General features: G+C 48.3%; 1 protein-coding gene across 2 annotated transcripts in view; it reads right to left on the bottom strand.

Annotated features, from left to right (window-relative positions):
* Window positions 1-1,091: 1,091 nt before the first annotated feature.
* Window positions 1,092-15,622, bottom strand: part of LOC144169495 (neural cell adhesion molecule 2-like) — a 326,391-nt gene continuing 311,860 nt past the window's right edge. The window contains exons 8-13 of one of the 2 annotated variants that reach the window (XM_077698683.1): window positions 11,445-11,732; window positions 10,067-10,242; window positions 8,608-8,734; window positions 7,894-8,022; window positions 4,005-4,975; window positions 1,092-3,228 (exon numbers count right to left, since the gene is read on the bottom strand). In XM_077698683.1, coding sequence (XP_077554809.1) covers window positions 4,824-4,975; window positions 7,894-8,022; window positions 8,608-8,734; window positions 10,067-10,242; window positions 11,445-11,732 — 872 coding nt within the window. In that variant the 3' untranslated portion in view covers window positions 1,092-3,228; window positions 4,005-4,823. Of the gene's footprint in view, window positions 3,229-4,004; window positions 4,976-7,893; window positions 8,023-8,607; window positions 8,735-10,066; window positions 10,246-11,444; window positions 11,733-15,622 lie in introns of both variants that reach the window. The other variant, XM_077698682.1, reaches the window with a different exon arrangement.

Genomic DNA, 15,622 nt, shown 5'->3' on the forward strand with positions numbered 1-15,622 from the left:
AAACTCTAATCCAGAATTTCGTTTCAGTCAGAAGGGCACCCCCAGTGCCCGGAACGAAAGACGTGACCCAAAGAGAATTGCAGCAAGTAAGTCCGCCATGTTGTTAACGTTACCTACCCTTCTCAGGTTCGGGTATTTATGTAGGCGCTAATTCACACGGTTGGTTTGTTTTCTGTGTTTTCTTAGTCCAGTTAGTAGGCTTTTTAAAGGCGCACTAAACAATGAATAACTTTTTCTTTTAACTGAAAGATAGCGCGCTTCAAACCTCTCTCGGCATTTGTTCCACGGCCAACGGCACCTTGTTTGCCATGATTAAGTTCTTTCTCTCCTCTTTATTTCTCACCGGTTCTCTTCCAATAATTAGACGCTAACGAGCAGGCCGCAAAGTCCCCTGGGTGAGCAAGAGTCCTATTGTTGACTTTGCGTGGGTGAGGCGAGACACCAGATAGACCAGTGCATATTTCCTTTAGGTCTTCGTGGTGGAACTAAACACCAATCAGGTCAGACTTTCGGAAATTCAGAGACCGCCTTGCAAAGGTAGAAAGTACGGCCCCTAGACAGGACGGCCTTAAAGCCGCGTTCATAACAAAAAAGCGCTTCCGTGTCGGGCCAACGCCTGGGAGAAGGCGTGGAGGCTACGCTGGAGCTATTTCAAAACTATTGAAAGTATAGCGAACGCACTGTGGGGAAGAAGACTCGCAGCACTAGTATATACGCAGCGTTAAAGGACAATCCCCGTGAGTGGGATTGTCTCCGAGCGCCTTGAGGCGGCTGCTCAAATTGGGGTAGCCAAAGCGTTCGACTTTTTTCGTTTACCATTACTTACCAGGGTCAAAATCCCAGTGCTCAAACGAAGAGCCGCAAGGGAAGCTCAAAAGTTTCAGGTCGTTTTGAACGCGCCTATACGTACTTCTGCAAACAACGATTTGACGCATTCGCCTTTACGAAGTTTCCAATATTCCTGACCTAAATAGGCTTCATGCTTTGAATGGGAAATAAGATACTCGCACAAAAGCACGCCCACTCACTGACACGCAAGCTCACGCATCCAGCGTGTTCACATACAAAAAGGCACGTACAACAAAACGCAGTCAAGTTAAACTTCATTTTATTGTCAACATATTTGAAAAACGAATAAAGAAAGAAAGTAGAAATGAACACACAAACGTATGGCACATTTCGCGTAGAAAGATAGTATAGATTACACACGCGTGTCTGTAACACAGAACGAATTACCGTTGTCCTCCAGCCTAAATGCCTCAGACCCGCCTCATCTTCTCCCCTGCTTACCTCGGCGCGACAGTTGTTCGGTGTGGCCTGCAGCCTGCCTGTCCATGATGGAAATTAGCGCAAAACAAAACTTGGACAAGAAAGACTACAGGACGAAGTCCACCTTGTCCATCTTGTCCTCAGCCAATTAGAGAAAAAATAAAAGAAAATCAGCGGCTTTCTTTCGTGATCACTCCTCGGCCAGTGATTTCTACTTTTCAGCTTCTTTCCCTGTGAGCAGCCATTTTGTCACCGGGATGTGCTAGCGGCGCTTTAAATGGCGCAGTCGACAGGATGATCTCAGTGCGCATGCGAAGCAGACTCTGGACATTCCAAGGTGGTATCAAGGCTTTAAAGGGACCCTTCAAGACTTTCGATAAGCGCTTGCACCCTTTCCATCGCGTTCAGTACCACAGCGAAATCTGTAGCCAGCACGGAGCGGCACTGCGTGATTTGCTCGTCGCACCAGATACGCCTTCCATTTTTGCTTTCTTTTTGTGGCTTTTTAAATGCAGAGCATTTCTTAGCCTCGCCTCTTCCAGCGTCGGACGGCGTCAACAGTTCCGCGTCCGCAGCAGGTGCGCCTCTCCTCCTTCCCTCCTCTCTCTCAACAGCAGCTGGCGCGCGCATGCGTCGTAGTCAGCCCGTTCGCTCCGTCGCGGTCTCGGCGTAACATGTGCGTGATAGCAGCGCGGTGGGGCGTGGAAGGGCGCGCGCTGCTTGCCCATGCGCGCTCTCCCCCCCGTACTGCTCTCCCTCTACTGCGCGCGCTGCAAAGATAAAGCGGCTAGCGGTCGCTCGTGCTTCAGTCACTGCGTTGCTCCTTCCTTCCTTGGTTGGCGCTCGCTCCCACGTTTACTCGTGTCTGCTACTCCAGCATCACGGAAGAAGCAATGGAAGTAACACTGCCTTCAACCAGTACTGAGGCCCCAATGCTCTGCATTTACTCGTGTTCCCCTCGCGGGAAGGCGCGGGAATTTTTTTAAAGGTGCTATCGAAAAGCGTTCATAGCTGCAACTCAAGGAAAACCGACCAACAGCCGCTACATGTCCTTAGTAGCGTAATTCGATCCGTCAAAGAACGTGAAGAGCGGGAAAGACAGAAAAATCTTTTGAGCGAGTTTACAAGTTATCGGATTGGCATAGAGCATCAATAATGGCTAAGGTACTCTGCAGCCCCCTAATCCTAGTACTGGGTGTGTTGGGCTACTACGTTCTGCAAGCGCTTACGGTTTCAAAAGAAGTTGAAAAAAGTGTTGCAGGGTGCCTTTAAAGCATTGATAGCATCTAGGAATGTTCGGCACTGTACTGCGCATGGGCATTGAGATCACCCGCCTCAGATGAAATGGCTGCTCAAAGAACACAGAAGCGGAAAAGGCCTCAACGACACTTGATCTCCAATTTCAACCCCATATCCTCTCCTGCAGGCACATGTTCTCTTCCCGCATTCGTTCTATGCACTTCTAAACACGTCGTCCAGCCTTAACTTGAGAACTGAAGACGGGGGCCCTCGCGAACAATCTAAAGAGAAGGGCACTCGTGTAACGGTGGTAATGATGCGATGAAGGTGACCGCACGCGTCTCTGTTTATTTTAACGTCAAATATCAACGCAGTCGCTGTCTGTACACGGGGAGAGAGTGGACAAGGAGGAAGGGGGAGGGGGCAGGAAGTAAGGAACTTATGGGAAAATCTTAAAGTGAGAAAGATGGGCGTACAGAATGAGTAGGGCTGACGCGGGGTATACAAAAATAACATCTTCAGGATAGTCTCGAAATGTACATGGTTGACCACGTGCCCACTGGCCACGCACTAACAGCTGTTGTTGATCGTGACTGGATGACAACGGCTCCAGCGTGGCCGTCGTTCAATATGCACGAGGACTTCCAACAATCTTTTTTTTTTCTTGCTGCAGTCTTGTCCACACTTCCTTCTTTCGAACTCGTTAGCTGCGCTTTCCGCCTGCGGCAAAGAAAAGCAAGACAACTTGACACCGACAGAAATTTGTTGTTAAATTTTTGTTTATTGCGAATACTTTTGCCTTTTTTTACCTGAATGCACACTAAACGTTGTCATTTGAATGGGGCTCTAAGGTAAGATAATTATCGTCTAGGCGAGTACTCTTGCATAATTTCACTGCAGCACCATATGTGTTTTAGAGGATAACAGGGCCGAAACTGAATATTTAAGCATTCTGTCATGCATAAATAACGCTTTATGGCGGAGACGCGGTCATTTGCATGAATACGCTTGGCCACAAACAATGGGTTCTGACTAAGCACATTGTTGTGGTATTTTTCAATGCGTTGGTTAATGGTGACACTAAAAAACGCGCTGGTAATTAAACATAAGCTGCATTCTTATGCTAGCGCTGCAATATGCAGTGTACTGGGTCTCACTGCCATTAGCTTAACATGCTCGATCAGACCGCGTAGAATGTGTTAGCTTCGATCGGCGCCATCTTCATTAAAACATAACCGAAACGCAAAATATTTGCTAAAAAAGCTTGTCAGCGTTCATCTCAAGTCAAGTGAAGTGAATTCGTTTTATTTCCAACAAATTTTGTTGGGGTAGTTTCCAAGCAAGCCATAACCGCATTTTCCCAGCAAGCCATAACAGTAGTTCCCCAGCAAGCCAAACCGTACACAACATTTCGTAATGCGTTGTTAATATGTTACCAAGGGTGTTGAATGAAGTCATGGGGTCAGGTTGTGAGCACGGGGTAATAAGGTACTTACACTGTTTGCAGCAGCAGGCAACACATTTAAGCAACTGTTTCCTCTTCCTTGGTTCACCTTGAGCCTGAGATCAGGGCGCACAAAACACGCCGACAGCCAGCAGAGGGATTTTGTTTCCTGACAGTCAGAGATGAGTGTTCACATATGTACACAAATGTACACAAATGTCTCGTTGGCTACCTCCTAGAAGCACTTGGTGCGTCTCTGAGCTTCGCCTCTCCGAAAGAGGAAAGGTCGTGTGGCGTCTTCTCGGCTCGCCTTCACAACAGTTTACCGCCGCACACAATCGCGCACCACGTGTCGCCAGGCCAAGATCAGACGACACATATCCTCGGGTTCATTGGAGAAAAGTCACTCCATTGCGACGAAACGACAACACCCACTGACTTTTTAACAATGCGTCTCTCGTCGCTGCGGAGAAAACGAAAACTTGCGCGACCATCCTGACCAATGTACTTAGAGATACGGAGGCCACGACAGAGTTGTCCGAGTAGAACATGATGCCTTAACACGTCGTCTTTCTTTCTTCGCTATCACAGCACTTCGAAGAAACGACGATCGAACCTTGAGGAACGAAAGCAATAACGAACGGTGTAGACCTTCACCCGGAGAGCATGTTGCCTGTGTGACCTCTCCTGGCAGGAGGTCACTTTATTACTCTGGTCTTTTTCCTCGTAGATTGATGATGAGAGTCGTCCATCAAAGGGAGTAGCGAAACGTCCCTTCACAGCCGATGTTATGACACTGTGACGTCACGTGTGAGGAAAGTGGGAACGGCGTGGCCTGCCACACGCCGCCAGGCGGCACTCGGGCAGCGGCTCATAGGCCGGTGCTCTTCTTGACGATCCACACCTGGTTGTCCTCCTTGGGGTAGATGGAGGATATCTGCAGCTGGGTGGCCTCCTGCGGTGTGGCGGCCGTGGTGGAAGGACAGGCGTCCTCGTCCGTGCCGTCCTTCTTGGCCTCACGACCTGCGATCGAGCGGCGACAAACACGTGACTTAGTAAGCACAGGGGTAGACAAGGCAGATGGCATCTACCAAAAACTAGCCACCGGTACACTCAAACCAAAGGGTACTGAAGGCAGATGACATCTGCGAAAAGCCAACCTCATGTGCCCCCGGACCAAATTGATTATTTAGCGCCAATAAATTTCCCCAAACCTAGGTCAAGAAAAAATTCAGTGCCCTTGAAGATGGATGACCGCCAAAGTCGGGCGCCATCCGATGAGCGGACGAAACAAAACGTGCCTGTTTGCAATCTGCGATTGAGTATACGTTCTAGTTAATTAGCTCAATGAAACTTGTAAGAACCAGAATGTTCGTCTGGCCGGCAAACATGCAGCTGCCCATTCCCCTTGGGTAAGTCGCCCGTGTATTGACTGCAAATGGGAATTTCTCAGCATTTACAACATCACTGTAAACTGACTAAATATGACAAGTAAATAAAACTCTGCGTAGCCACGGAGTCCACTTACCGGCCAATTGCCATAAAATATATTTCGAGGTAGTTTCGACAAAACAGGATTTATAGCTTTCTGTAAGCATCCCAGAAAACTGACGTTTTATAGGGCCGATTTGTCCGCGCACGCTAGCCATACGAGGAACCGGGACATTTATAGTCTGACTGTAAAACGAGCCCTCCGCAACGCACAGAATGTCAAGCTTTCATAGTTCTAAGGATTGCTTGGGCATTGAAAAGCTCCGAACATTGGCGCGGCATCTGTGTTCTGTTCTGGTCCCTCGATACATAATGCTTTATAAAGGTCTAATGATAACTTTCCCAGCTTCAGGAGCGGAATACGTTCGGAACGTACTGCGTGAATATGATGCTGGCTAATGCGCAGACGAGCCCGTCCCGTTTTATCAGAGGATAACGCGAAACATTCAACGACTCCAAATATCTAGTTAAATAGCACGTAAAATATTGCTGAATAATTCATTATGAAGTTTAACGCGCCGACACTACTCAGGCGACGATGCGCGTCGCAGTTGAGGGCTCCGGATAATTTTGACCACCTGAGGATTATTAACGTGCGCCGAAATCTCTAACAGAAAAAAATATTGCTGTTTTATGCGTTGAACGTATTTGAATCGCCTAAAACCTTTCCTGTTCTTTTTTTCTTCTTCTTATCGGCTCCGATAAGCATTTTTTTCTTCCTCCTCCTCCTCTTAAAATATTCTTTTTCGATTTAGCAAAATGTTGTGCATGCATTAACCCCGAACACCGTGACTCGCACTCAGGCTGCTTAACCCACGAAAACAGTTTTCGCCGTGTAAATGTGCCGAGCAGGATAAAAATAAAAACCCCGACAAGGCATCAGGAATGTTCATTGACCGGGAAAAATCTTCCATTAGTCCCCGGGCATATGTCGTAATCACGTCGACACCGTTGATAAGATTTCCTCGAAAGTGCGCGAAATATTTTTTATGCCATTAGTGGACGGCGCCGTTTTCGCACGCTTCGTTAAGCATCTACAGAGCAAAAAAGTCTCAGCAGCTTCACGGCCACTGGTCTAAACTTGTTATGCATACTAGGCTTAAGACGAGATTACAAAAAAAAACTCCGATTGCGCAATACCGCCGGTAATGTACCAGGGATAGCGCAAAAGCGGCCTAAGGCGACCCTCTCAGCGAGCACTTTAAATTCTGCGTTATGCCTCAAGATCAAAGACATAAAAGTGCGCAGCGACAAAATTGAAAATGCGGGAAAGGGGGAAGCAAGAAAACGATTACGTACTGCCTTTTCTTGCAATTTCTTCGCTGAGTGGTGCTCCCTTTTTTCTTCCCTGATTTTTAAACAGCCTTTTTCTCAAGTAACATACGTAACTGTTCTGTAAAAGCAGGGGGTCATCAAGGGCTCTTGTTCGGCGTTGCAAGATAATAGAGAGAAAAAGAAAAAACACTCAGCAATTCGTAACCGATATCGAAAGTGGGCAACTGACTGTGGCCCTCAGTCCCATTTGGTCGTCTTACTTTGGTGGTAACGCGCAGCTAACACACTGATAAGATGTTTTTAGTGCCAGTCCATACGGCGCCACCCCTGCCCATATTACGTCACTATGGCGCGTCATTTGAAAGTAGTTCAATACTTTTTCGCGTTTTCGAGGTTAATAAAATGTCTCTCGGGGCTGCAATGCAGCTGAGTAAGCTAGCAAGAGTCTACTTCTTTCAAATAGAACAAAGTTGCATTTTGTCTCCATGGCCCCTTCAAAATAGGCTTATTTTCCGTTTTCACGACGTAGAAATACCGTGAGTACGGTCTCCACCATCCAGCATCCCATCAGGACGGCACCTGTTTCGGAAAAACTCCGAAAAGGTTTCGTCTCATGTTCGGCGAGATGTGCTAAAGCCGAGGCGCAACGGGACTACACCCGAAAAGGTTTACACGCTTTAAAAAAGCTGTGTGAATCAAATTGGCCAGCTGCCGTCGATATTAATCAACTTGGAGTTTTTTGATGAGCAGGTTGAATTTTCGTGAGTATTGTGGAGACTGTGCAAGTCTGGGCTATTTGGTACTCCATTAAACCAATGTTTACAGAGCGAAAAAAAAACAGAACGAAGGATGAAGAGTGAAGGATGAAGAAGGGTGAAGAGTAGCGACACGGACAAGCGCTTGTCCGTGTCACCGCTCTTCGTCTTTCGTACATTTTTTTTTCAAGTTGTGAAGAAGAATACCCTGAGAAGGTTTGTAGAGCCGTGATGCAAACGCAAAATGCAAAACGAATAAGCAGGCACCCCTTCGTGCAAAAGCGAAACAACCGAAAGGCAAAGTGGACTTCTTCGTCTTAGCATTCCCCCCAACGCCCAGCTTATTATTGTTTTGTCACTAAGTGCGTCGGTATAGCAAATTTTCATTGGTATTAAAGGTAAAAAAATGTGTTCACTCACTCTTGGCGAAGAAGCGCCGGCCTTTCAGCTTCACAGCAGCCAGCACGACCAGCGGCAGAAGGCAGAGCAGGGCCACGGCCGCGATCACGGTGACTAGCAGGGCGCTCGAGTACATCTTAGCCGCGCTGCCTGCGGTCGCCCCGGCGCATTCTACAGTTAGCAACCGACAACTCACCGCACAGTGACACGCTAGAGTCTGGTAGGCAATCAAGCCCGACCATTACATCATGTCAACACACCTGTGTTTACGCCTAAACGGGCTCTAATTGAATCATCAATCCCATCACTGGCTTGCGCGTGTGAAAGAACGCTAAGTAGGAACTATTTGTGCAATATAGGGCATTACCGACGAGATCAATATTACTCGGCTCAAACGAACCAAAGTGTTAAATTAGCAGTCAGACGATCGCTCCTGTCGTTCGCAGGAAGCGTTGTTGTAGAACTTGAATTATAACCTTCCAAGGTTATATATACGTCTTTCTAGCAATGGTCACAGGAAACAGTTCGCGTTGGAAATGGCGGGAAAACATTACCAGCATTAACTATGTAATTTTTTTCCTATGGAAACAAATTTTATCTTTACCTGTCAGTGTTTGCGGAAAACATTTGCTTTTTGGCGCCAGTATATTTTGTGCGTTACGTCCCGCTACCTTTGACCATTCCGTAGGGTGCAGTTAAAGCATCTCCGTTGACTGACTGTACACGTCTTCTTACCCGACTTGGTAAGTTTCCCCACGAGCGGCATGATGGGAGGCAGGATGGTCAGCTCCGGACTTCGGCCGCGCTCGTTCACCGCCGACACCACCAGGAAGTATTCGACGCCCGGTAGGAGATCGTGAACCTGCGGGAACGTGCATACGCTGGTTATGGCCTTCTCTCATGCCCTACGTCATTCGCGACATAGTTGGGAAAGCGTTCTTACAAGCTACTCTGCCTTGAGATAACATTGCCCGCACATGCCCCTTACACCAAGATAACGTTAACCATTACCACATCATATTGCTAGTTATATGGCCTTCCCTCATGCCCTACGCCGTTCGCGACATAGTTGGGACAGCGTTCTTACAAGACACTCTGCCTGAGATAACATTGCCCGTACATTACCCTTACACTGAGGTAACATTACCCTTACCACATCATATTATAGCATAGCGGTGTCGGCCTACCTTCCAACGACTAAGTAGCTCTGTGCGTATGCACAGTCTGCACGGGCTCTGTGATGGCGGCCATGTAAATAAAGTAAATACATCGTTCACATCTCTCGTGGTCCATGTCTTGTGTCCTTCCGCCTCGTAACAATATTACCTCTAGCAATAAATGTTCCGACTCCCTCGTGGTGCGTAATACAAGACATGCAGTCGTCAAATACGTGAAAATAATAATACGTGAAGTACACATTTTAAAGAATTTAGTGGTGAGAGCCACTTTGGCCAGGGACTCGAAAAGAGCAAATATGGGAGTAATCTGCAGGCTTTCCTAAAACTGAGATGATTGGTTCATAAAGTGAGTCCGTATGTCGGGTGAACGCACATTCTTTCATTTCTGTCGTCATTGCTTATATTCTCTTACTGCTTAGCTGATAGTTTACTTTAGTATTTGTCTAATTATTTCTCTCATTTTGGACTTAGTCTAGTGCTTTTTCTCCCCGCACATTATCCACTACTGTGGAAAAGGACTTCAAAGTGGAAACCGAGAGAAAGACAGAGACATCTTGCCACGTTCTTAGCAAGCCGACGCATATACCTATCAAACAAGCACCTCTTGATCTTGTTATAGTGGTAAAGTCTGGCCATTCCAGCTTTTTCGGCAGTAATCATGCTGACTGCAACCTTTTTTCCCATAATCGCAAGCAGCACCTACGTATGAGCGCAGTTATAACCATCCGATACCGGTCATAATTAGAATAGGGTACTGGGTGGCTGGGGACATTTTTTTGTGTACGCGTTTCAGTTTCTTGCTTACTGCCAAAGTAATTTGGATTTGTACTTAGATGTCTCTGTACACGCGTACGAAGAAAAACCGCGTGCTTAGAGCATGTCAACCTTCTCCAATCCCTACTCCTCCAAAGAGCGCACGTCTAAGCTCGGCGTTATCCCTATAACGAATCGACCTTCAGGTCGCTTTTTCTCCGGTCTCCTCGTCACGACGGGCGGTAATAGCACATCCGGCTCACCCAGAAGTCCGGCCTGTCGGCGGTGAAGTTGGCCGAGACGGCGGCGGTGACTGCGTCGTGCACAGAGAGGACGAAGTGGGCGGGGAGGTGTCCGTCCGAGCCTGCCTGGCACTCGAGGTGCAGCGAGCCCTCGGTCTGGTTCGTGATGGAGCAGTTCTCCACGGGCCCCGGAGGTCCTGCTTCCGGACGGACAGCGCAACAGGCGGAAGAAGATGGAAGGAAAGGGACGGGAAGAGCGAGAGCAGGAGGGAGAATTGGGGGGAATAAATGAGGGAAAAAACAGGTAGTCAGATCAGGGAGTGGAAAGAAGATAACGGAAGGTGAGACAGGATTTCTTTTGCCACCGGGAGACCCTTTAATGCTCCAAACTGAACAGAAAGTATAGAGGACAAAACGAAGAGCTTCTGAAGCTTCAGACCGTGTATATCTGGTGGAGGTTTGCCTTGTATCTTGTTTATTGTGCTGATTGATTGCTGAGTTATGTCGGAGAGGACCACGAAAACATTCCCGAGTGTATCCGACTGGTTATTTATATTTTTGCGGGAAGGGAAGTCTAAAACTGCATGACGGCAGCTTTCCGATTATTCGTAACGGTTTAGTGGAAAATAAGGTGTTTTATTCCAAGTCAGCTTGACAAGAGCCTTCCCTGACAAAGCGGCTAAAATAGCAGCAAACTACTGGAACGTTTGCGGAACATGGGGGGCGTTGGTGCTTCTGGAAATTGGCGTCTATTCACACCGGGAACTCGTTAACGAGATCAATACAGACAACAAAATGAGTTCGACGCCTTAATTTCGTTTAGGTGAAACCGAAACAGCCAGCGATATCAGGCCTATGTCTTGACGCGTAGCTTATGTTTTGCACATTTATGCCGACGTATCATGCAATCTAAAAGAATTATCTTTCGGTTTTTTTAAACGCGACAAAATATATTCGAGAAATGCTGCTTGTGTCAGGTTGTAATTTTAGCAGCGACCTTTTGGTGATTTCATAGGGCTCCTTCGCTGCTCTATTTTGCGTCCTCTCTTTAACTTCTGAGTTCCAAATCCTATCACACATCTTTGTAACTCACTGGGATTAGGCGGCTATGGCCAATTTTTCAACGCTGTTGAACTTTTTCCCAGCAAAGCAGCCATGCCCAGCATACCAGGGGCCGTGGAGTCACGTGACCATTGTCATTTCGCTAACAAGGATAAACCGAATGCTATCACACAGCTTTATAAATCATTCGGATTACGCTACTACGGCCAATTTTTCAACGTTCTAGAACTTTTCCAGCGAAGCAGCCATGCCCAGCGTACCAGGGGCAGTGGGGTCACGTGACCATTGTCATTTAGATAACAAGGATAGGCGTGCGATGACACGGGGCGCGACCGACCTGCCTGGACGACATGGAAGAGGCACGGCTGTCGCTGGCGTCCGATGCGGTTGGCCGCGGTGCAGAGCAGCGTCCCGTACTCGGTGTGGCTGTGCGGAATGTAGCGGGCCACGCTGCGCGTGCCCTGCACCCAGAAGCTTTTGAGCGGCCGCTGCTGCAGCGTGCTGTTGAAGCGCCACTCGAAGGTCACGTTGCTCGGGTCGGCCTCCACCTCGCAGTGCACCTCGACCTCCTGGTGCCGCGAAGCCGCGTACACCACCGCCTGGTTGGCCTTGCACAGCGGGGCGTCTACAGGCGCGTGGAGGCAGACAAATGGGGACGAATAAGTCGAGACGCATCATGCAGGACTTGGTGGGCATACACGAGGTCTCGAACATTACTGTACACAGTTTGACCACTTTCCTCACATGTGGCAATCGACAGGGGCCGTTTGGCTGGTGCTGCACCAACGCACGTATATGAGCACGAGGACGCGGGTTCGATTCCCGGCCGCGGCGGCCGCTTTTATGATGGAGGTGAAAAGCGAAAACGACCGTGCGTACAAGATTTCGGCGCACGTTAAAGATCCCCAGGTGGTCAATATTAATCCGGAGCGCTCCACTACGGCGCGTTTTATCGCCTGTGTTGCGTCGGCGCGTTTAAATCTACAATCAATCAATCAATCAATCAATCAATCAATCAATCAATCAATCAATCAATCAATCAATCAATCAATGTACATATAGCGCCCAGTGTATACATGCAGCTGCGGTCGGGTCTGCACGGGAGCTTTTCACATGCGCAGCATATCTCGGTATACATCCGATCCGTATTGCTGCTCATGATGTAAGGGTGCACAAGCTTGGCGCCTTACCAAACACCTGGAAATGGGAGTAGTAAAGCTTAGGGAAAGGAAACGAGCGTGTTGCAAAAGAAACTCTGGTGGAAGATGCGGTTCAAAGTGAGAAAAAGAAAGTGGTTAGGGCTGTGCGTCCGATGCGATGAAATGACAACTGGTGGACCATGAAAACAACAACGTTGCTATTGAAACACGGGAGTAGGAAGGAGAAGACGATTAACTCGATTGAGGGAAGAATCAAAAGAAATTCTGGGAGAGTCATGAACTCAGCTAGCGCCGGACAGGCGCGTTTGGAGGTCCGGCCATGAGAGTCTTTCGCCCTGCAGTCGGCTTGCATGGACCGATGATAACGAGGATCTTGACAACTATTGGCGAACACCGGCAGGCTTTTGGCATTCGTTTTTCTGACGTCGATGTAGCTTACTCTTAAAAATTTTCAGATGTAGTCTGGTAATTCTGTAATAACAGAATTCGTAAGCATGCTGATGGCGCTTCTGCGTTTCACCAACTTCACGTTTACTTGGTGCCGTTAAAGGAGCACGACGTTTTTTATTTTTATATTTGCTTTTCACTCTTATTATTTTCTTCATTTTGGAGTTACATAATGTAACGCATGTATGTAATGTATGTAACATAATGGAGTTACATAATGTAATTTTATTTAACGCTGCGTTACATAAAATTTGGTGAATAAACGGGAAGGGGTTGTAACTTCCCGGCTTCGCCATTACACGTCGCCTTCTAAATCAAATAGTAGCGCATTACTGGAGGTGCAACTCTGAGTACAACGACGACTTAATCGTCGAAATTGGCACATAAATAATAACGCCAAAGATCCTCTTTCTAGAATTTTTGTTTTCGCAACAAACATGGCCACATCTAAGCTAGGCCTAAATGCTCTCAACATCATAACATCTAATGAAAACATCTCTTGACGACGGGTTGGAGCAGGGCGGGGTTGACGAAGAACTGCGGAGTAGGTCATCACTTGGGGCTGACGGGGTGCTTCTGAAGGCATAGAAGTTCCCAGCGCCTGTTCAACCTCTTCACGGATGACGTCAGTCAAAGAAGCCACTTGAGGTTGCGCCGTTGTTGGAAAAAGCTTCTGAAGGTCCTCCTCGACCACTGCTCGAATGGTCTCGCGCAATGTATCGGAGCTTCCAGTTGCGGCTCCGATGGTCTCCGAGAACAGCGCTTGACAGGGCGGTCGTACTGCCTCGTTCGAATTTCTAGCGTCTTCTCGATCGCGGCCGCCTCAGACGCGAATTCAGCCACCGTCTTCGGCGGGTTACGGACTAGACAAGCAAAAAGCTCTTGCTTCACTCCTCGCATTAGAAATCTGAGCTTCTTTTCTTCGGTCATTTCGGGGTCCGCCCGGCGAAAAAGTCGCTTCATCTCCTCAACGAAGATCACGACACCTTCGTTGGAGTGCTGCGTTCGAGTTTCAAGCGAAAGCGCAGCTCGCTCTTTTCTCACAACGGTAGTGAGGGTCTTAAGGAACTCCCTCTTGAATTGAGTCCAGTCGGTCAAAGAACTCTCATGGTTCTCGAACCAAGTTCGAGCAGCATCTTCTAAGTAAAAGAAGACATGCCGGAAAGTTTCTTCGTCATCCCACCTGTTGAAGATGCGGACACGCTCCAGCTTCTCCAACCATTCTTCGGGGTCTTCAGCGGGGGCTCCCCGGAACGATGGCGGTTCTCGGGTCTGCTGCAGGACGATTGGCGACGTTGTTTTTTGCACCATGGTGTTGGTTGCAGCGTTCCTTTTCTTGGGCCCCTCTGGCATCAAACCGAACTCGGGTAGCAATCCTTGCAGTCGGCGGCTTTCTCTGGTCGGGCTGGCTTGGCGGCTTCCAGATGTCGTAGAGAGCATAAAGGGTGAGTACCCAGCACCTCCACCAGATGTCACGAAGCCAAGGACGACGCAGTTGTCTTGAAGGAGAAACAAGTTTATTGGAGCGAACTTGTGCTCCCCTAACAACTCACAAGAATACAGAGGCGGCGAAGCAGCGGTCAACAAAGTGGCTTGCGTCGGCGAGCGTCGCAGAATCGAATGCCGAGGCGTCTGCTCTGCAGGCTTTTTATCTTTCGGCGCGAGTGTTTCTGGAACCGTCGATTCGCATCCCGAACATTGTAGTACACAGACGATTATTCTGGGCTAGCGACGTTAGGGCGAAACAGTTTGCTTATCTGAATGTGATAGCCCGTGCGGCATAAAAATCAAAAATGGAAGACGCGCTTTGCTTGGAACGCAGATAACGCAGCCGGGCGTGGCCCGGCAGTAAAAACAAACAATAAAGAAGCAAGCCCATACATGGTTCACGGCAATATTCCAAGCAAGAACAAATACTACCCCTATAAATCTCGCAACCACGACCACTTAACTGCCCCAACCACCCTACCAAAAACAATTTTTCACATAGAATACGAAACGGGAAACTATATCAAAAGCAAGTGGTCCCTGCTGAGCTAGCTCCACACGCTAAGCCCCTAACTTAGCCCAAGTGCCACCATTCGTCTCCTAGTGGGAAGTGCGGAAGAGGAGAACAGCCGCATGAGGGGAAGGAGGGTGAGAAAGGATGAAAAGTTACGTGCCAAAAACAAAGAAAACAAGGTAGAAGAAACGCTGCCAATTGAAAAAGTTATTTTGTATCAATCCACACCAAACATCACAGCCACGCTATCAGAACGAGTGCTCGTCTTAACTCGACAAATCACGCATTTATTTTTCCCGCTAAGCCACAACGCTGGTTCAAGTGAGCTACCCGACAAAGAATACTTACGCCATAAAAACAAGTAACGCTTCTGGCACAAACAAACAAAATGCTTTGCCCTGTTCATTCTCAGGTTCAATCCCGGGACCAAATGCTGCAAAAGCGTGGAGAAATCAGAACCCCCCCCCCCCCCCCCGGCCGGTATTCTATTTCAACGTAAGCTGCGAGTGATTGGCCTCGTTTAAAGCCTTCGTGTCACCGTGACCAAGGACCGCTTTTGGTCCCTCGGAGTGGGGTAGACTGGCCGTCTTTCAAGTATTCAAAAGCGCGACGCGGCGCTTACGCAACTTGTGATACAAGGCACAAAATACGTCGCTGCCACTGACGGTGCGACACAAGGTTTCCACGTGCACTGCAGCTCTCCTGCCAAAAACAAGGGTGCCGACATTCGCAGCGCGGACATTTCGCATTTCACAGAGTGGCAGGTTTGCGAAAGGGTTTCCGCAGCTTTCACTGCATTTTCCCCGGAGCAAGACTGCGCAAGGGGGGTTATAAACATGGCGTATGCTATTTTTGCTCCGAACTTATATCTTCTTTCGGGCTATTCCCTGTTAGCGTGGTCGTTTG

This window comes from Haemaphysalis longicornis, unplaced genomic scaffold (assembly GCF_048455015.1).
Source record: "Haemaphysalis longicornis isolate Haplotype H1 unplaced genomic scaffold, Haemaphysalis longicornis Haplotype H1 scaffold_2, whole genome shotgun sequence".
NCBI classification, from domain to species: domain Eukaryota; kingdom Metazoa; phylum Arthropoda; class Arachnida; order Ixodida; family Ixodidae; genus Haemaphysalis; species Haemaphysalis longicornis.